This window comes from Rhinopithecus roxellana, chromosome 9 (genome assembly GCF_007565055.1).
Source record: "Rhinopithecus roxellana isolate Shanxi Qingling chromosome 9, ASM756505v1, whole genome shotgun sequence".
Classification (NCBI taxonomy): domain Eukaryota; kingdom Metazoa; phylum Chordata; class Mammalia; order Primates; family Cercopithecidae; genus Rhinopithecus; species Rhinopithecus roxellana.
In genome coordinates this window covers 16,783,150-16,805,688 of record NC_044557.1, presented here as the reverse complement: position 1 = coordinate 16,805,688, position 22,539 = coordinate 16,783,150, and the positions used below count along the sequence as shown (strand labels likewise).

General features: G+C 39.6%; 1 protein-coding gene across 1 annotated transcript in view; it reads right to left on the bottom strand.

Annotated features, from left to right (window-relative positions):
• The window catches only part of LOC104665285 (POTE ankyrin domain family member A-like), a 75,349-nt gene that overhangs the window by 32,581 nt on the left and 20,229 nt on the right, over positions 1 to 22,539 (bottom strand). The window contains 2 exon segments of the mRNA XM_030938153.1: positions 5,615 to 5,691; positions 19,734 to 19,804. Of these exon segments, the coding sequence (XP_030794013.1) occupies positions 5,615 to 5,691; positions 19,734 to 19,804 (148 nt within the window).

Sequence of the window (22,539 nt, the reverse complement as noted above, 5' to 3'; positions counted from 1 at the left end):
CAATCAATAGAAAAACAGGGAATCCTCCCTAACTCATTTTATGAGGCCAACACCATCCTGATACCAAAGCCTAGCAGAGATACAACAAAGAAAGAGAATTTTAGACCAATATCCCTGATGAACATTGATACAAAAATCCTCAATAAAATACTGGCAAACCAAATCCAGTAGCACATCAAAAAGCTCATCCACCATGATCAAGTGGGCTTCATCCCTGGGATGCAAGGCTGGTTCAACATACACAAATCAAAAAACGCAATCCAGCACATGAACAGAACCAAAGACAAAAACCACATGATTATCTCAATTGATGCAGAAAAGGCCTTTGACAAAATTCAACAGCCCTTCGTGCTAAAAACGCTCAATAAATTCGGTATTGATGGAACGTATCTCAAAATAAAAAGACCTATTTATGACAAACCCACAGCCAATATCATACTGAATGAGCAAAAACTGGAAGCATTCCCTTTGAAAACTGGCACAAGACAGGGATGCCCTCTGTCATCATTCCTATTCAACATAGTGTTGGAAGTTCTGACTAGGGAAATCAGGCATGAGAAAGAAATCAAGGGTATTCAGTTAGGAAAGGAGGAAGTCAAATTGTCCCTGTTCGCAGATGACATGATTATATATTTAGAAAACTTCATTGTCTCCGCCCAAAATCTCCTTAAGCTGATAAGCAACTTCAGCAAAGTCTCACGTTACAAAAGCAATGTGCAAATATCACAAGCATTCTTATACACCAGTAACAGACAAACAGAGAGCCAAATCATGAATGAACTTCCATTCACAATAGCTTCAAAGAGAATAAAATACCTAGGAATCCAACTTACAAGGGATGTAAAGGACCTCTTCAAGGAGAACAACAAATCACTGCTCAGTGAAATACTGAGGACACAAACAAATGGAAGAACATACCATGCTCATGGATAGGAAGAATCAATACTGTGAAAATGGCCATACTGCCCAAAGTAATTTATAGATGCAATGTCATCCCTATTAAGCTACCAATGACTTTCTTCACAGAATTGGAAAAAAATGCTTTAAAGTTCATATGGAACCAAAAAAGAGCCTGCATTGCCAAGAAAATCCTAAGCCAAAAGAGCAAAGCTGGAGGCATCATGCTACCTGACTTCAAACTACACTACAAGGCTACAGTAACCAAAACAGCATGGTACTGATACCAAAACAGAGATATTGGCAAATGAAACAGAACAGAGCCCTCAGAAATAATAACACATATATACAGCCATCTGATCTTTGACAAATCTGAGAGAAACAAGAAATGGGGAAAGGATTCCCTATTTAATAAATGGTGCTGGGAAAATTGGCTAGCCATAAGTAGAAAGCTGAAACTGGATCCTTTCCTTACTCCTTATACAGAAATTAATTCAAGATGGATTAGAGACTTAAATGTTAGACCTAAAACCATAAACACCCTAGAAGAAAACCTAGGGAATACCATTCAGGACATAGGCATGGGCAAGGACTTCATGTCTAAAACACCAAAAGCAATGGCAACAAAAACCAAAATTGACAAATGGGATCTAATTAAACTAAAGAGCTTCTGCACAGCAAAAGAAACTACCATCAGAGTGAACAGGCAACCTACAGAATGGGAGAAAATGTTTGCAATCTACTCATCTGACAAAGGGCTAATATCCAGAACCTACAAAGAACTCAATCAAATTTACAAGAAAAAAACAAACAACACCATCAAAAAGTGGGCAAAGGATATGAACAGACACTCATCAAAAGAAGACATTCATACAGCCAACAGACACATGAAAAAATGATAACACATCATCATCACTGGCCATCAGAGAACTGCAAATCAAAACCACAATGAGATACCACCTCACACCAGTTAGAATGGCAATCATTAAATAATCAGGAAACAACAGGTGCTGGAGAGGATGTGGAGAAATAGGAACACTTTTACACTGTTGGTGGGATTCTAAACTAGTTCAACCATTATGGAAAACAGTATGGTGACTCCTTAAGGATCTAGAACTAGAAGTACCATATGACCCAGCCATCCCATTACTGGGTATATACCCAAAGGATTATAAATCATGCTGCTATAAAGATACATGCACACGTATGTTTATTGCAGCACTATTCACATAGCAAAGACTTGGAATCAACCCAAATGTCCATCTGTGACAGACTGGATTAAGAAAATGTGGCACATATACTCCATGGAATACTATGCAGCCATTAAAAAGGATGAATTCGTGTCCTTTGTAGGGACATGGATGCAGCTGGAAACCATCATTCTCAGCAAACTATCGCAAGAACAGAAAACCAAATACCAAATGTTCTCACTCATAGGTAGGAATTGAACAATGAGATCACTTGGACACAGGAAAGGGAATATCACACACTGGGTCCTATTGTGGGGAGGGGGTGGGGGGAGGGATAGCATTAGGAGATATACCTAATGTAAATGACGAGTTAATGGGTGCAGCACACCAACATGGCACATGTATACATATGTAACAAACCTGCAGGTTGTGCACATGTACCCTAGAACTTAAAGTATGATAAAAAGAAATAAATATACTAGGACTTCTCATTGTTGTCCTTTACAATAAAAACAAGCTTCTACTGACACTAAAACCTATTTGGAACATATTACTTACATTCTTATATGAGGGGAACCCTTTTTAACGATAATATTAGCTTTTCATGACTTATTTTTCAGGCACTATGCATCATTCTAAACACTGTGCATTTGTCAAGCTGATTTTAATTATCATAACAATTCTGTGAGGTAGATAACATATTAGAGATTTTATAAAGGGAGAAACTAGGCACGGAAAGGCCATATCAATTTCCCCAGCCCACAGAGCTGATCAGTAGTCTACACAACATTGAAACCCAATAATTCTGCCTCCAAAACATGTGTTTTGCAATATCTTGTGAAAGTAATATTTATTTCCAAGTGTTTTAAAGAGATATGATAGTCTTATATTATCTCAGATGCATCCATATTATTACATTTTTGGCTGTAATTATAACTAATAATTTCTGAATCTTACACTTAAAAAACTAAAAAGACTTTATACAGAGGCAAGTTTGGAAACTACTACTTTGAAAACACTAAAAATTTATTTTTTAAAAGAAATTCATCAACGGCATTCATGCATCTCTTTAACTGTTTATTCATGCATTCAACAAACATTCGTTGGGCACACAATACATGCTGATGACACTGTTGTCCCAGGGAAACACGGTTTTGATGCTTTCGAACTTTACAATCTTGAAGTAACAATCTGCAATGATTTGTCAATAGTTTGCTTTTCTCAAGTTCATGAACAAAATCCTTCCCTACTCCCCAGAATCTAAACAACTATAAAGTTGATACACCTGATATTTTAGAATAAGTACCTCAGCAAATCATGGCTACTGTCAGAGGTACTGCAATATGTACAGTTATTATGAAATATTTAAGTTCTATTCATCATGGCCTAAGTGTGTGGATTTTTATTATAATTATTTTTTTAAATCTGTGTATGATAGTTTAAGTTTTAGGTCATCATCATCTAGATGTTCAGTTATACTAACATGTTACACTTCTGAACCAATTCTGAAAAAAGAACTCTAATCATACAACTATACATGAATAGGCCAGGTGTGGTGGCTCACCCCTGTAATCCTAGCACTTTGGGAGGCCAAGGCAGGCAGATCACCTGAGGTCAGGAGTTCAAGACCAGCCTGGTCTACGTGGTGAAACCCCATCTCTACTAAAAACACAAAAATTAGCCAGGCGTGGTGGCACACGCCTGTAGTCCCAGCCACTTGGGAGGCTGAGGCAGGAGAACTGCTTGAACCTGGGAGGCAGAAGTTGCAGTGAGCCAAGATCGCACCACTGCACTACAGCCTGGGTGACAGTGCAAGACTCTGTCTCAGAAAACAAAACAAAACAAAACTATACATGAATAGAAGTTCTAAGGACAATTAGTTTGCTAAACACCCATAAAAGATAATGAATCAAGCTGTCTAATGCTTAGACATGCAACCATGTAAACAAAATTACATTTCATAAACATGTTCTTCTATTATGGATCACTCCCAAAAGTAAAAATAATAATAATAATAATACTCTAAAAATTTCTGTTCTGAAATACAAAAAGAGAGAAAACTCCCTAAAATCCCATATTCTTTTCCAATTACTGCCCATTTCTCTATTGCCTTTCCCAGTAAAGTTTCTCTCAAGAGTTGTCTACGTTCATCTACTACAGAGTTCCATGGCTACCATTTATTGAAACTGCTCCCAGTCAAAGTCACTAATACTTATTGTAATCAATCTTTCAACAGCATTGATATAGTTGAGTACTCTCCAGCTTTGAGAGACTACATTATTCTATTTCCAAAAAAAAAAAAAAAAGTAATCAGTGTTAACATTCCTTCCCGGAGATTTTTTTCTTTTTTTCCTTTTTTTTTTTTTTAGATGAAGTTTCACTCTTCTTGCCCAGACTGGAGTGCAACGGTGCGATCTTGGCTCACCACAACCTCCATCACCCGGGTTCAAGCAATTCTCCTGCCTCAGCCACCCAAGTAGCTGGGATTACATGCATGTGCCACCATGCCTGGCAAATTTTGTATTTTTAGTAGAGACAGGGTTTCACCATATTGGTCAGGCTGGTCTCAAACTCCCAACCTCAGGTGATCTGCCCGCCTCGGGCTACCAAACTGCTGGGATTACAGGCATGAGCCATCGCGCCCAGCCTACCTTTTTTTTTTTTTTTAAGTTCTGGGATACACGTAGAGAATGTGCAGGTTTGTTACATAGGTATACATGTGCCATGGTGATTTGCTGCACCTATCAACCCGTCATCTAGGTTTTAAGTCCCGCAAGCATTAAGTATTTTTCCTGTTATCCCTCCCCTTGCCTGACAGATCCCAGTGTGTGAAGTTCCCTTCCCTGTGTCCATGTGTTATTGTTCAACTCCCACTTATGAGTGAGAACATGCAGTGTTTGGTTTGGTTTTCCGTTCCTGTGTTAGTTTGCTGACAATGATGTTTCCAGCTGCCTCCATGTCCCTGGAAAGGACATGAACTCATCCTTTTTTGTGGCTACACAGTACTGCATGGTGTATATGTGCCACAATTTCTTGATTTAGTCTATCATTGATGGGCCTTTGGGTTGGTTCCAAGTCTTTGCTATATAGTGCTGCAATAAACATAAGTGTGCATGTGTCTTTACAGTAGAATGATTTATAATATTTTGGGTATTTACCATGTAATGGGATTATTGGGTCAAATGGTATTTCTGGTTCTAGATCCTTGAGGAGTTGCCACACTGTCTTCCACAATGGTTGAACTAATTTACACTCCCACCAACAGTGTAAAAGTGTTCCTATTTCTCCACATCCTCTCTAGCATCTGTTGTTTCCTGACTTTTTAATGATCACCATTCTAACTGTCGTGAGATGGTATCTCATTGTGGTTTTGATTTGCATTTCTCTAATGACCAGTGATAATGAGCTTTTTTTCATATGTTTGTTGGCCATGTAAATGTCTTCCTTTGAGAAGTGTCCGTTCATATTCTTTGCCCACTTTTTGATGGGGTATTCCCAGAGATTTCTTATATAAGACATACTTTTACCTTCTTTCATCCTCATCTATTTCACTTAAACTGCTGTCATCATTTATTTGTAGCAGACCATGAGTTAGTAAATTGGCCTTCGCAAACATGGGGGTAATCACAGATTATTTTGAGGTCTGCTTTTTATTTTCAGGTTTCCTTACTTTCTTCACATGCAAGGCAAAACCACTATTTTTAAAACTCTATAAAAAGTCAATGTTTTCCAATAACTCTATTGACAATGAACAAAAAAAAATTTTTTTGTAAAACTCCAACTCTTTTCCATCTCAATTCACTTATTAATTTAAAAAATGGTTATGAAGTGCAAACAACATAAAAGGAAATGTGCATTCCCTGCTTCAAAAACAAGGTAATATTCAGTTATGATACAATGTGTTATGTGAAAGTTGATACATAAAAAGTTATATTTTAGCACAGGGAAGGCTTTAGAGAAGTGGCAAAATATAAGAGGAGCCCAACTGGGAAAAAACATTAAGAAAACCATTCTAGTCAGAAAACAGAACGTGAGTACAAAGATTAAGCACATGAAGTCTAGATGCTTACCAGAGACTTGAAAGGAAAAGTGTAAAATACCTGGAAGCTAAGAATAGATGAATGCTATGCTACATTTGAATGCTACATTAAAAAGCTGGAGTCCACTGAATACAGGCAATGACTGTTAAACATGAAAATCATAATTGTAGTTGGGCTATATTTCTATTGTTCACTATAATAATGTTTACCTTTAAATGAAGTTTTGAAAATAGCTGTGGCACATATAACATGAAAGGTTAAGTCAGGAAAATGTCCTGAGGGAGAGTATATTAGTCCACTTTCACACTGCTAAAAAGAAATACCAAAGACCAGGTAATTCATAAAGGCTAAGCTGCACCTTGGCCCTTTTTAGTCACAGCTGTACCTGTAGCAGCTGAACACAGGGTACCAAGTCCTGAGGCTGCACACAGTAGCAGGGCCGTGGGCCCAACCCATGAAACCATTTGTTCCTTCTAGGCCTCCAGGCCTATGATGGGGGTGGATGCCATGAAGATCTCTGACGTGCCCTGGAGACACTTTCCCCAGGCCAGCTTGCATTCCTCCCCATATAATGGGCTGTTTTTCTTTTCTACCCCATGGTCAGGCTACAAATTTTCCAAATTTATGTTCTGCTTCCTTTTTAAACATAAGTTCCCACTTAAAACCATCTCTTTGTGAATGCATAAAACTGAATGCTTTCAGAATCAACCAGATCACCACTAGGAATGCTTTGCTGCTTAGAAATTTCTTCCACCAGATACCTGAAATCATCTCTCAAGTTCAAAGTTTCACAGTTTTCTAGGGCAGGGGCAAAATGTCTTTGAGTCTCTTTGCTAAAGCAGAGCAAGAGTCACCTTTGTTCCAGTTCCCAAAAAGTTCCTTATCTCTATCTAAGACCATCTCAGCCTGGACTTCGTGGTCCATATCACTATCAACATTTTGGTAAAAAAAAAAAAAAAAAAAAAAAAAAAAAAAAAAAATCAGCAAGTCTGTAGGAAGTTCCAAACTTTCCCACATCTTCCTGTCTTCTTTTGAGCCCTCCAAACTGTTACAACCTCTTTCTGTTACTCAGTTCCAAAGTTGCTTCCACATTTTCAGGTTATCTTTATAACAGTACCCCACTATCCCTGGTACCAATTATTTGTATTAGTCTGTTTTCACACTGCTATAAAGAAATATCTGAGACTGGGTAATTCCTAAAGGAAGAGGCTTAATTGATTCATAGTTACACACGGCTGAGGAGGCCTCAGGAAATGTACAATCATGGTGGAAGGGGAAGGGGAAGCAGGCACCTTCCTCACAAGGTGGCAGGAGAGAGATAAGTGAAGGGGAAAGAACCCCTTATGAAACCACCAGCTCTTGTGGAGAACTTACTCACTATCATGGGAACAGCATGGTGGTGTACCAACCCCATGATCCAATCACCTTCCACCAGGTCTTTCTCTCAACACCTGGAAATTACCATTTGACATGAGATTTGGGTGTGGACACAAAGTGAAACTATATCAGGGATATCCTTAGAAATATCTAATTTATAAATTTCATTATTTATATTTCAAAAATAGCAATTTTTTGATTAGTTATGATTTTGTTTGAAAATAAAATGATCTCATAAATTTTCTTCAATTTTAGTCTAGTATTTAGTCAAAATATAAAAAGTTGGATTTGCCAGCAGAAAATTGTAATTAATTTTTAATGAGGTAAACATGCATACAATTATTACTATTATTGTACAGAGAAGAAAGTGAACAAGAAAAGGAGTCTAAAAAGAGAGAATATCGGTACCATATACATACATGAATTGACAAAGAGACTAAAATCTCCCACTGGAAATTATGTTAGGACTTGAGTAAAAGCTTCTAAAAATACCAAAAACAGAAACAAAACAATTTTTTTTAAGATATAAATTATACAGAGAACTCTTCAGGTTAAGACAAGATTATATATCAAAAAAAAGAAGATCTTCCTGAGAGCTTTCCTTAACCAATTCATCTTGACCAAAACTTTAAAATTAAGTCTACAATTCTTGAATATAAAATAGTTTCATTTTGAACACAGTTAATGGAAGGCAACTTTTAAATAGAAAATTTCTGGTTAAAGTTGACTCAAACTCAGGAAAGAACCAACCTGTAGCCATGTCAACAAGAAGTCACCCGAAGGTTCATAATCCCTTGGAAAAAAATTTGTAAGTCCATTAAATTCGCCACTCAAATTTTCTTTAGATAAAATACCAGTAAAATTTGCAATTCCTCTGACTCATTTTACCCTGATTACAATTATCATGATTACCAGTAAAAGAATAACTAGTAATAACCACAATATTGGGCTTTTCTTCCTAAATGAAGGAATATTAATATAAAAAATGTAGCACACTATAAAGAGCCAAAAGAATAAAAAATGCATATAATTAACAGGCAAAATTGTTAGAATGAACCATGTCAAACATTTTTTAAGTGAGAATCAATCAAACAATATACCTAGGATAAATTCCATTCACTCATTTAGTAAGTATTTATGGCCGGGCACGGTGGCTCACGCCTGTAATCCCAGCACTTTGGGAGCCAAAGGCGGGCAGATCACAAGGTCAGGAGATCAAGACCATTCTGGGAAACACAGTGAAACCCTGTCTCTAATAAAAATACAAAAAAATTAGCAGGGCATGGTGGCAGACACCTGTAGTCCCAGCTACTCAGGAGGCTGAGGCAGGAGAATGGTTGGAACCTGGGAGCCAGAGCTTGCAGTGAGCCAAGATCGTGCCACTGCACTCCAACCTGAGAAACAGAGTGAGACTCTGTCTCAAAAAAAAAAAAAAAAAAAAAAAAAAAAAAAAAAATATTTACTAGGTAGCTACATCCAGTATGTTAGGCCTTTTCCTAGGCAGTGAGGATATGGTAGTGAATAATAAAAATCCTATTGAAGAGAATGAGATAAACACACAACAACAATGGATAAGGCAAAATATACAATATGTTAGAGGAGAAAAACTAAAGCAGGAAAATGAAATGTTTATGTGTTTGAGGGGAAGAGTGGTGGGAAAGTTGGGATGGCCAGAAAAGTCCCTGCTGAGAAAGGGTATTTTAATTAAAGAACTGAAGGAATGGAAAGAGTAAGCTAGGAGGATATCTGGGGGAAAAGCATTCCAGACAAAAGGAACTGCCAAGTACAGAGGTGTGCCTGGAGTCTTTAAGCAATAGGGTTAGATAAGGAATAGCAAGAAGTTCAGCGTGGCTGAAGCAGAGCAAAGGAGATAAGAAATAGAAGTTTAAGCAGGAGAGATAATATGCCAGATGGTGTACTGTCTTTTAGTTATTAAGAGGAACTTTGACACATACTCAGAGTGAAATGGGAGGCAATCAGAAGGGCTGGGGTAGAGCAATGACACATTTTGACTTATTTTTAAAACATATCCATTGAGTTAAGAATTGATTTAAAGGGATTTTTTTTTTAAACCAGGACTATCAATTACCAGTCTATGACACTCATCTAGACTACAGATGATGGTGGCTCAGATGTACAATATATGACTGTCTTCTGGATATATTCTTCAGGTATACCTGATAAGACTTACTGATAGATTAGATGTGAGGCATCAGAGAGACAGAAAGATGAGTCAAGAATGACACCGAAGTTTTTGGCAGAGCAAATGGAAGAGCTGCCATTTACCAAAGTAGGAAAGACTACATGAGGTGTAGATTTTAGGAAGGACATGAGTAGCCCAGTTTTGGGCTGACAAGTGTGTGCTACCCAAAGAGAGATGTCAAGTAGGCAGGTTGATATAGAGATCTGGAATTAAGGAGAGAGAACTGAGTTGGAGACATACATTTGGAAATCACTAGCATATACACGGTAGAAAAAGTCACAAGGGGCTGGGAGCGGTGGCTCACACCTGTAATCTCAGCACTTTGGGAGGCCGAGGTGGGTGGATCACCTGAGATCAGGAGTTTGAGACCAGCCTGGACAACATGGGGAAACCCTGTCTCTACTAAAAATATAAAAATTAGCCAGGCACAGTGGCACGCACCTGTAATTCCAGCTACTTAGGTGACTGAAGCAGGAGAATCACTTGAACCCAGGAGGTGGAGGTTGCAGTGAGCTGAGATCGTGCAACTGAACTCCAGTCTGGGCAACAGAGTGAGACTGTCAAGGAGGAGAGGAGGGGAGGGGAGGGGAGGGGAGGGGAGAGGAGAGAGAAGATTTAGGACTGAGACCTGGGAGACAACAATGTGCAAAAGGTGAAAGATGAGGAGGAGCAAGCAAAACAGACCATGATGAACGGAGTAGAAAAAAAGGATGAAAAGCCTGAGGGAGGGAGGCCCTGAAAGCCAAGCGAAGACACTGTTATGGAGAAGAGGTCCTTCATAGGGTCAAATACTGCTGACAAATTAAATAAAATGAGGTGTAAGAAAAAAATGCCTAGATTTGTTACAGAAAAAATTAGTGATAACCTTGAGAAAAACAATTTTGGAGGAGTGCTGAAGTTGAAGACTACTGGCATGAGATCAATAATGAATGGAAAGAAAATTTGAGTTTGTGAGTGTAGACAGTTCTTTTAAGGACATCACACTTAGGAGTCATAACTCTGAATAATGTAATTTTCTTCCACAGTCATGAATAGTAATAGATAAGAAACAGTAGTCTTCAAATTTTATATAAATGGTGCAGTTTTCAAATTTTATATAACAATTATACATTTTAAAGGTTATAAAAATTATACAATATGGCATTTAAAAATGTCAGACCAAGATATCACATTCTTAAAATTATAGAACTAAAAGACCCCTTGAACATTTCTAGATTACATAAGCTCATTATCATTTTGTTCATGTTTATAAATAAAGACTAATACTAAGAGTTTTAAGGGGAGTATTTCTTGCTTGATAAAAACCAGCCAATTCTACAACAGCTGATACTCATCAAGTATAAAAAGTAATTGATCATAGTAAAATAGTGAGTTCTATTAACAGAAATAAAATAGGAAAAATGCAGAAAATAATCTTATTTTATAAATGAAATTTTAAAAATTATATGAAGTATAATTATATGAATTATATGAATATAAAAATTATATGAAGTCACCGTTGAAAAATATGGTGAAGTGAATACCGAAATATATTCTTTTTTCAGAGGAAAGATAATGTCATGCATACAGGGTACTTTTACAAATAAAAGTCACTGCATTAGCAGCACCTTCCTTTTAGCACAAGAGTCAGTAAATTAGTACTTGTGGGCCAAATCCAGCCCACTACCTGTTTTTGTAAGTAAAGTACCTTGGAACACAGTCATGCTTATTCACTTTCTAGTCCATAGAGTTGAATTAGCTGGGTGTGATGTTGCACACCTGTGGTCCCAGCTAGTACAGAGGCTGAAGTGGGAGGATAACTAGAGCCCAAAAAGTCAAGGGTGCAGTGAGCCATGGTCATGCAACTGTACTCCAGCCTGGGCAACAGAGTGAGACCCTGTCTTAAAAAAATAAATGTAGGGGGGCGGAGAAAGATGGCCGAATAGGAACAGCTCCAGTCTCCAGCTCCCAGTGTGAGCCACAGAGAAAACAGGTGATTTCTGCATTTTCAACTGAGGTACTGGGTTTATTTCACTAGGGAGTGCCGGACAATTGGTGCTGGTCAGCTGTTGCAGCCCGACCAGCCAGAGCTGAAGCAGGGCGAGGCATCCCCTCACCTGGGAAGCGCAAGGGGGAAGGGAATCCCTTTTCCTAGCCAGGGGAACTGAGACACACAACACCTGGAAAATTGGGTAACTCCCACCCCAATACTGCACTTTAAGCAAACGGGCACACCAGGAGATTATATCCCACACCTGGCTGGGAGGGTCCCATGCCCACGGAGCCTTCCTCATTGCTAGCACAGCAGTCTGCAATCTAACTGCAAGGCAGCAGCGAGGCTAGGGGACGGGCACCCACCATTGCTGAGGCTTAAGTAGGTAAACAAAGCCCTGGGAAGATCTAACTGGATGGAGCTCACAGCAGCTCAAGGAGGCCTGCCAGTCTCTGTAGACTCCACCTCTGGAGACAGGGCACAGCTAAACAACAAGAACAACAACAACAAAAAAAAAAGCAGCAGAAACCTCTGCAGAAGCAAACGACTCTGTCTGACAGCTTTGAAGACAGCAGTGGATCTCCCAATACGGAGGTTGAGATCTGAGAACAGACAGACTGCCTGCTCAAGTGGGTCTCTGACCCCTGAGTAACCTAACTGGGAGACATCCTCCACCAGGGGCAGACCGATACCCCACACCTCACACGGGGGAGTACACCCCTGAGAGGAAGCTTCCAAAGCAAGAATCAGACAGGTACACTCGCTGTTCAGCAGTATTCTATCTTCTGCAGCTTCTGCTGCTGACACCCAGGCAAACAGGGCCAGGAGTGGACCTCAAGCAATCTCCAACAGACCTACAGCTGAGTGTCCTGACTGTTAGAAGGAAAACTAACAAACAGGAAGGACAGCCACACCAAAACCCCATCAGTACGTCACCATCATCAACGACCAGAGGCAGATAAAACCACAAAGATTGGGAAAAAGCAGGGCAGAGAAGCTGGAAATTCAAAAAATAAGAGCGCAGATCCCCCTGCAAAGGAACACAGCTCATTGCCAGAAACAGATCAAAGCTGGATGGAGAATGACTTTGACGAGATGAGAGCAGAAGGCTTCAGACCATCAAACGTCTCAGAGCTAAAGGAGGAATTACGTGCCCAGCGCAAAAAAATTAAAATCTTGAAAAAAGAGTGGAAGAATTGATAACCAGAATAATTAATGCAGAGAAGGCCATAAATGAACTGACAGAGATGAAAACCATGACACGATAAATCTGTGACAAATGCACAAGCTTCAGTAACCGACTCGATCAACTGGAAGAAAAAGTATCAGCGATTGAGGATCAAATGAATGAAATGAAGTGAGAAGAGAAGTCTAAAGAAAAAAGAAGAAAAAGAAAGGAACAAAGCCTGTAAGAAGTATGGGATTATGTAAAAAGACCAAATCTACGTCTGATTGGAGTGCCTGAAAGGGAGGGAGAAAATGGAACAGTTGGAAAACACTCTTCAGGATATCATCCAGGAGAACTTCCCCAACCTAGTAGGGCAGGCCAACATTCAAATTCAGGAAATACAGAGAACGCCACAAAGATACTCCTCGAGAAGAGCAACTCCAAGACACATAATTGCCAGATTCACCAAAGTTGAAATGAAGGAAAAAATCTTAAGGGCAGCCAGAGAGAAAGGTCAGGTTACCCACAAAGGGAAGCCAATCAGACTAACAGCAGATCTCTTGGCAGAAACTCTACAAGCCACAAGAGAGTGGAGGCCAATATTCAACATTCTTAAAGAAAAGAATTTTAAACCCAGAATTTCATATCCAGCCAAACTAAGTTTCATAAGTGAAGGAGAAATAAAATCCGTTACAGATAAGCAAAAGTTTAGAGATTTCATCACCACCAGGCCTGCCTTACAAGAGACCTTGAAGGAAGCACTAAACATGGAAAGGCACAACCGGTACCAGCCATTGCAAAAACATGCCAAAATGTAAAGACCATCGAGGCTAGGAAGAAACTACATCAACTAATGAGGAAAATAACCAGTTAATATCATAATGGCAGGATCAAGTTCACACATAACAATATTAACCTTAAATGTAAATGGACTAAATGCTCCAATTAAAAGACACAGACTGGCAAACTGGATAAAGAGTCAAGACCATCAGTCTGCTGTATACAGGAGACCCATCTCACATGCAGAGACACACATAGGCTCAAAATAAAGGGATGGAGGAAGATCTACCAAGCAAATGGAGAACAAAAAAAAGCAGGGGTTGCAATCCTAGTCTCTGATAAAACAGACTTTAAACCATCAAAGATCAAAAGAGACAAAGAAGGACATTACATAATGATAAAGGGATCAATTCACCAGGAAGAGCTAACTATCCTAAATATATATGCAACCAATACAGGAGCACTCAGATTCATAAAGCAAGTCCTTAGAGACTTACAAAGAGACTTAGACTCCCATAAAATAATAATGGGAGACTTCAACACCGCGCTGTCAACATTAGACAGATCAACGAGACAGAAAGTTAACAAGGATATCCAGGAATTGAACTCATCTCTGCAGCAAGCAGACCTAACAGACATCTACAGAACTCTCCACCCCAAATCAACAGAACATACATTCTTCTCAGCACCACATCACACTTATTCCAAAATTGACCACAAAATTGGAAGTAAAGCACTCCTCAGCAAATGTATAAGAACAGAAATTATAACAAAGTGTCTCTCAGACCACAGTGCAATCAAACTAGAACTCGGGACTAAGAAACTCAATCAAAAGCGCTCAACTACATGGAAACTGAATAACCTGTTTCTGAATGACTACTGGGTACATAACGAAATGAAGGCAGAAATAAAGAAGTTCTTTGAAACCAATGAGAACAAAGATACAACATACCAGAATCTCTGGGACACATTTAAAGCAGTGTGTAGAGGGAAATTTATAGCACTAAGTGCCCACAAGAGAAAGCTGGAAAGACCTAAAATGGACACTCTAACATCACAATTAAAAGAACTGGAGAAGCAACAGCAAACACATTCAAAAGCTAGCAGAAGGCAACAAATAACTAAGATCAGAGCCGAACTGAAGGAGATAGAGACACAAAAAACCCTCCAAAAAATCAATGAATCCAGGAGTTGATTTTTTGAAAAGATCAACAAAATTGATAGACCACTAGCAAGATTAATAAAGAAGAAAAGAGAGAAGAATCAAATAGATGCAATAAAAAATGATAAAGGGGATATCACCACCGACCTCACAAAAATACAAACTACCATCAGAGAATACTATAAACACCTCTATGCAAATCTACTAGAAAATCTAGAAGAAATGGATAATTTCCTGGACACTTACACTCTCCTAAGACTAAACCAGGAATAAGCTGAATCCCTGAATAGACCAATAGCAGGCTCTGAAATTGAGGCAATAATTAATAGCCTACCAACCAAAAAAAGTCCAGGACCAGATGGATTCACAGCTGAATTCTGCCAGAGGTACAAGGAGGAGCTGGTACCATTCCTTCTGAAACTATTCCAATCAATAGAAAAAGAGGGAATCCCCCCTAACTCATTTTATGAGGCCAACATCATCTTGATACCAAAGCCTGGCAGAGACACAACAAAAAAACAGAATTTTAGACCAATAGCCCTGATGAACATCGATGCAAAAATCCTCAATAAAATACTGGCAAACTGGATCTAGCAGCACATCAGAAAGCTTATCCACCATGATCAAGTGGGCTTCATCCCTGGGATGCAAGGCTGGTTCAACAAATGCAAATTAATAAATGTAATCCAGCATATAAACAGAACCAAAGACAAAAACCACATGATTATGTCAATAGATGCAGAAAAGGTCTTTGACAAAATTCAACAGCCCTTCGTGCTAAAAACACTCAATAAATTCGGTATTGATGGAACGTACCTCAAAATAATAAGAGCTATTTATGACAAACCCACAGCCAATATCATACTGAATGGGCAAAAACTGGAAAAATTCCCTTTGAAAACTGGCACAAGACAGGGATGCCCTCTCTCACCACTCCTATTCAACATAGTCTTGGAAGTTCTGGCTAGGGCAATCAGGCAAGAGAAAGAAATCAAGGGTATCCAGTTAGGAAAAGAAGAAGTCAAATTGTCCCTGTTTGCAGATGACATGATTGTATATTTAGAAAACACCATTGTCTCACCCCAAAATCTCCTTAAGCTGATAAGCAACTTCAGCAAAGTCTCAGTATACAAAATTAATGTGCAAAAATCACAAGCATTCTTATACACCAGTAGCAGACAAACAGAGAGCCAAATCATGAATGAACTTCCATTCACAATTGCTTCAAAGAGAATAAAATACCTAGGAATCCAACTTACAAGGGATGTAAAGGACCTCTTCAAGGAGAACTACAAACCACTGCTCAGTGAAATAAAAGAGGAAACTAACAAATGGAAGAACATACCATGCTCATGGATAGGAAGAATCAATATCGTGAAAATGGCCATATTGCCCAAGGTTATTTATAGATTCAATGCCATCCCCATCAAGCTACCAATGAGTTTCTTCACAGAATTGGAAAAAACTGCTTTAAAGTTCATATGGAACCAAAAAAGAGCCCGCATTGCCAAGACAATCCTAAGTCATAAGAACAAAGCTGGAGGCATCACGCTAGCTGACTTCAAACCATACCACAAGGCTACAGTAACCAAAACAGCATGGTACTGGTACCAAAACAGAGATATAGACCAATGGAATAGAACAGACTCCTCAGAAATAATACCACACATCTACAGCCATCTGATCTTTGACAAACCTGAGAGAAACAAGAAATGGGGAAAGGATTCCCTATTTAATAAATGGTGCTGGGAAAATTGGCTAGCCATAAGTAGAAAGCTGAAACTGGATCCTTTCCTTACCCCTTATACGAAAATTAATTCAAGATGGATTAGAGACTTAAATGTCAGACCTAATACCATAAAAACCCTAGAAGAAAACCTAGGTAGTACCATTCAGGACATAGGCATGGGCAAGGACTTCATGTCTAAAACACCAAAAGCAACAGCAACAAAAGCCAAAATTGACAAATGGGATCTAATTAAACTAAAGAGCTTCTGCACAGCAAAAGAAACTACCATCAGAGTGAACAGGCAACCTACAGAATGAGAGAAAATGTTTGCAATCTACTCATCTGACAAAGGGCTAATATCCAGAACCTACAAAGAACTCAAACAAATTTACAAGAAAAAAGCAAACAACCCCATCAAAAAGTGGGCAAAGGATATGAACAGACATTTCTCAAAAGAAGACATTCATACAGCCAACAGACACATGAAAAAATGCTCATCATCACTGGCCATCAGAGAGATGCAAATCAAAACCACAATGAGATACCATCTCACACCAGTTAGAATGGCAATCATTCAAAAGTCAGGAAACAACAGGTGCTGGAGAGGATGTGGAGAAATAGGAACCTTTTACACTGTTGGTGGGATTGTAAACTAGTTCAACCATTATGGAAAACAGTATGGCGATTCCTCAAGGATCTAGAACTAGATGTACCATATGACCCAGCCATCCCACTACTGGGTATATACCCAAAGGATTATAAATCATGCTGCTATAAAGACACATGCACATGCATGTTTATTGCGGCACTATTCACAATAGCAAAGTCTTGGAATCAACCCAAATGTCCATCTGTGACAGACTGGATTAAGAAAATGTGGCACATATACACCATGGAATACTATGCAGCCATAAAAAAGGATGAGTTTGCGTCCTTTGTAGGGACATGGATGCAGCTGGAAACCATCATTCTTAGCAAACTATCACAAGAAGAGAAAACCAAACACCACATGTTCTCACTCATAGGTGGGAACTGAACAATGACATCACTTGGACTCGGGAAGGGGAACATCACACATCGGGGCCTATCATGGGGAGGGTGGTGGGGGGAGGGATTGCATTGGGAGTTATACCTGATATAAATGACGAATTGATGGGTACTGACGAGTTGATGGGTGCAGCACACCAACATGGCACAAGTATACTTATGTAACAAACCTGCACGTTATGCACATGTACCCTAGAACTTAAAGTATAATAAAAAAAATAAATAAAAAATAAAAAGAATAAAAAATTAGAAATATAAAATAAATAACAATAAAAATAAAAGATTACTAACTGGCATATAGGCACACTTAAAATTAGTAGGAGCTGAAATCAACATCAAACAGAAAGAAATGCAAATTCTTAAATTTTAATTGAAATTATATACTGTAGTATGTTAGTGTTATGTATCTAGACTATCTGCTAAAGTCCAGTTCTAATATATTCTAATGTGTACTAATGATAGGACAGTGGATAAAAATTTTTAAATAATATGCACTGATTTTCTGCAACTGAAATAAGTAAAATGTTATTGTGTTTGTACACTAACATCAAAAGCCCCATTCTGCAAAATATGATTCTTGTAATAGGCATTTGGGTTGCTTTCATGATCTGGTTCTCTCTCTGAACAGAAACCCTGAGGTCAATGACAGACCACAAGGCAGAATGCATCTTTAACCTTGGCATCAGTGATTGGCAATATGAAACTGCAGATTTTCAATCACTGGCCATGATTACTTCTTTACTATGAATCCAGCTCAGGGACCAACACTGTTATACTGTTCATAACTTCAATTGCTTAATAATATTATCCAATAATTGATGTTACTTTTTTTTTTTTTTTTTTTTTGAAACAGAGTCTCGTTCTGTGGCCCAGGCTGGAGTGCAGTGGCACGATCTCTGTTCACTGCAAGCTCTGCCTCCCGGGTTCACGCCATTCTCCTGCCTCAGCCTCCTGAGCAGCTGGGACGACAGGCACCCGCCACCACACCTGGCTAATTTTTTGTATTTTTAGTAGAGACAGGGTTTCACCATGTTAGCCATGGTCTCCATCTCCTGACCTTGTGATCCGCCCGCCTCAGCCTCCCAAAGTGCTGGGATTACAGGCGTGAGCCACCTCGCCCGGCCGATGTTACTTTCTTTATCATGCTAAGATGTTGTAAAAATAAAAGTACAGGACGGGCGCGGTGGCTCACACCTGTAATCCCAGCACTTTGGGAGGCCGAGGCGGGCAGATCACGAAGTCAGGAGATCGAGACCATCCTGGCTAACATGGTGAAACCTTGTCTCTACTAAAAACACAAAAAAAATTAGCCGGGCGTGGTGGCAGGGCACCTGTAGTCCCGGTTACTCGGGAGGCTGAGGCGGGAGGATGGCGTGAAGCCGGGAGGCAGCACTTGCAGTGAGCAGAGATCGCACCACTGCACTCCAGCCTGGGGGACAGAGCAAGACTCTGTCTCAAACAAACAAACAAACAAAATAAATAAATAAATAAAAGAACAAAGTTCTGGATTTTTTTTTTTTTTTTTTTTTTTTTTGCCTCTATTCCAAAGGGAAAAATTAGCTATAAGCTAGTCAAGAAAGCAGGTAAGAATATTTTAAATAAGAACATTTTAAATTTAATAGTGGGTTATAATGTTTAAGTTAAATAGCAAATATTAAATTAGAATCTATTGATACTTCTTTTTTTTTTTTTTTTTTTTTGAGACAGAGTCTTGCTCTGTCACCCGAGCTGGAGTGCAGTGGCCAGTTCTCAGCTCACTGTAAGCTCCGCCTCCCGGGTTTACGCCATTCTCCTGCCTCAGCCTCTGAGTAGCTGGGACTACAGGTGCCCGCCACCTCGCCCGCCTAGTTTTTTGTATTTTTTAGTAGAGACGGGGTTTCACCGTGTTAGCCAGGATGGTCTCCATCTCCTGACCTCGTGATCCGCCCGTCTGGGCCTCCTAAAGTGCTGGGATTACAGGCTTGAGCCACTGCGCCCGGCGATTCTTCTATTAATGAGGTTGCTACACTTATTAAAGTAAACTTTAAGAATCTATTAAAATATTCTTTAAAAAAAAGAATCTATTGATTCTCAAAGCCTAGTCTGAAAGGCAATTCTATTTGAACTAATATTATTAAAACAAAGAAAACAACATTAAACCAGAAATGTGCATTTAAAATTTTACATGCCTCATGCTGGCTATTTTCACCTCCTTTAAGCCTTTGTGGCTCTTCCTCTGATGTCAGATTTAAGTCTTGTTCTGAAGAGAAATCCATACATTCAGTTAAAATGAACCACTTAGAACAATTAAAAACTACATTTCATTTTATTTCATAAATGGAGCGTTTAAATGAAGCTTAATCTTTCATGAAATAGTTACTTAAGAAATAATTCTCCAAAACTTCAACAAACCACTTGGTCATGTCACCAGATCAAAGACATACAAACAGGTCAAACATTTGCTCACAAATTCATCCACCAAACATAAATGAACAAAACTACCGGAAACACAACTTCAAAATACAGTAGAAACATACAAGGTAACATGGTATATTGTTCTCCACTGCCTAATAGTACCTTATAAATGATTTCCAAAATCACTGCTGATACATTTATTAGTGTACAATGTCTTCCTAATATCTAAAATGTTTCCCTCCACTATTCTGACAATTTTTAAAACTCTTTTAAAACAATCCAATGTGAAGTCTTTCTTGACTCTACATGTCTTTCCCCAATAAACAGGTAACTCTTTCTTTGAGGCTGCCTTTGTACTTTACTGATTTTTCTACTGCACCTTTACTGCCTGAACTGTACATTATTGTTCCACGTCTATCCCCTCTGCTCCAAGACTGTCGTGCACATCACCTTGGTATAAACAGTATTTTACTCAGCAATTTTTCATTGAATCCTGTTACATACATACCAGCATTAGTGTTTAACAAGAACGAAAATAAAGCATTTCAGGGATGGCTTTTCCAGAAATCATGCCCACACAGAGACTTAAATTTTGAGGCTAGCCAGATTAAAAGGGGTGGGGGGGGGCAGAGCAAGATGGCTGAATAGGAACAGCTCCAGTCTCCAGCTCCCAGCGCGAGCGACACAGAAGACAGGTGATTTCTGCATTTTCAACTGAGGTACTGGGTTCATCTCACTAGGGAGTGCCGGACAATCGGTGCTGGTCAGCTGCTGCAGCCCGACCAGCAAGAGCTGAAGCAGAAGCAAGGCATCACCTCACCTGGGAAGCGCAAGGGGGAAGGGAATCTCTTTTCCTAGCCAGGGGAACTGAGACACACAACACATGGAAAATCGGGTAACTCCCACCCCAATACTGCACTGTACCAAGGGTCTTAGCAAACGGGCACACCAGGAGATTATATCCCACACCTGGCCGGGAGGGTCCCACGCCCACCCAGGGAGCCTTTCTCATTGCTAGCACAGCAGTCTGCGATCTAACGGCAAGGCAGCAGCGAGGCCAGAGGAAGGGCGCCCGACATTGCTGAGGCTTAAGTAGGTAAACAAAGCCCTGGGAAGATGGAACTGGGTGGAGCTCACAGCAGCTCAAGGAGCCCTGCCTGTCTCTGTAGACTCCACCTCTGCGGACAGGGCACAGCTAATCAACAACAACAACAACAAAGCAGCAGAAACCTCTGCAGACACAAACAACTCTGTCTGACAGCTTTGAAGAGAGCAGTGGATCTCCCAACATGGAGGTTGAGATCTGAGAACAGACAGACTGCCTGCTCAAGTGGGTCCCTGAACCCTGAGTAGCCTAACTGGGAAACATCCCCTACTAGGGGCAGACTGACACCCCACACCTCACACGGTGGAGTACACCCCTGAGAGGAATCTTCCAAAGCAAGAATCAGACAGGTACACTCGCTGTTCAGCAATATTCTATCTTCTGCAAACTCTGCTGCTGACACCCAGGCAAATGGGGTCTGGAGTGGACCTCAAGCAATCTCCAACAGACCTACAGCTGAGTGTCCTGACTGTTAGAAGGAAAACTAACAAACAGGAAGGACAGCCACACCAAAACCCCATCAGTACGTCACCATCATCAAAGACCACAGACAGATAAAACCACAAAGATTGGGAAAAAGCAGGGCAGAAAAGCTGGAAATTCAAAAAATAAGAGCGCATCTCCCCCCACAAAGGAACGCAGCTCATCGCCAGCAACGGATCAAAGCTGGACGGAGAATGACTTTGACGAGTTGAGAGAAGGCTTCAGTCCATCAAACTTCTCAGAGCTAAAGGAGGAATTATATACCCAGCGCAAAGAAACTAAAAATCTTGAAAAAAGAGTGGGAGAATTGATAACTAGAACAATTAATGCAGAGAAGGCCATAAATGAACTGACAGAGATGAAAACCATGATATGAGAAATATGTGACAAATGCACAAGCTTCAGTAACCACCTCGATCAACTGGAAGAAAGAGTATGAGCGATTGAGGATCAAATGAATGAAATGAAGCGAGAAGAGAAATCTAAAGAAAAAAGAAGAAAAAGAAATGAACAAAGCCTGCAAGAAGTACGGGATTAGTTAAAAAGACCAAATCTACATCTGATTGGGGTGCCTGAAAGTGAGGGAGAAAATGGAACCAAGTTGGAAAACACTCTTCAGGATATCATCCAGGAGAACTTCCCCAACCTAGTAGGGCAGGACAACATTCAAATTCAGGAAATACAGAGAATGCCACAAAGATACTCCTCCAGAAGAGCAACTCCAAGACACATAATTGCCAGATTCACCAAAGTTGAAATGAAGTAAAAAATCTTAAGGGCAGCCAGAGAGAAAGGTCAGGTTACCCACAAAGGGAAGCCAATCAGACTAACAGCAGATCTCTCGGCAAAAACTCTACAAGCCAGAAGAGAGTGGGGGCCAATATTCAACATTCTTAAAGAAAAGAATTTTAAACCCAGAATTTCATATCCAGCCAAACTAAGGTTCATAAGTGAAGGAGAAATAAAATCCTTTACAGATAAGCAAATGCTTA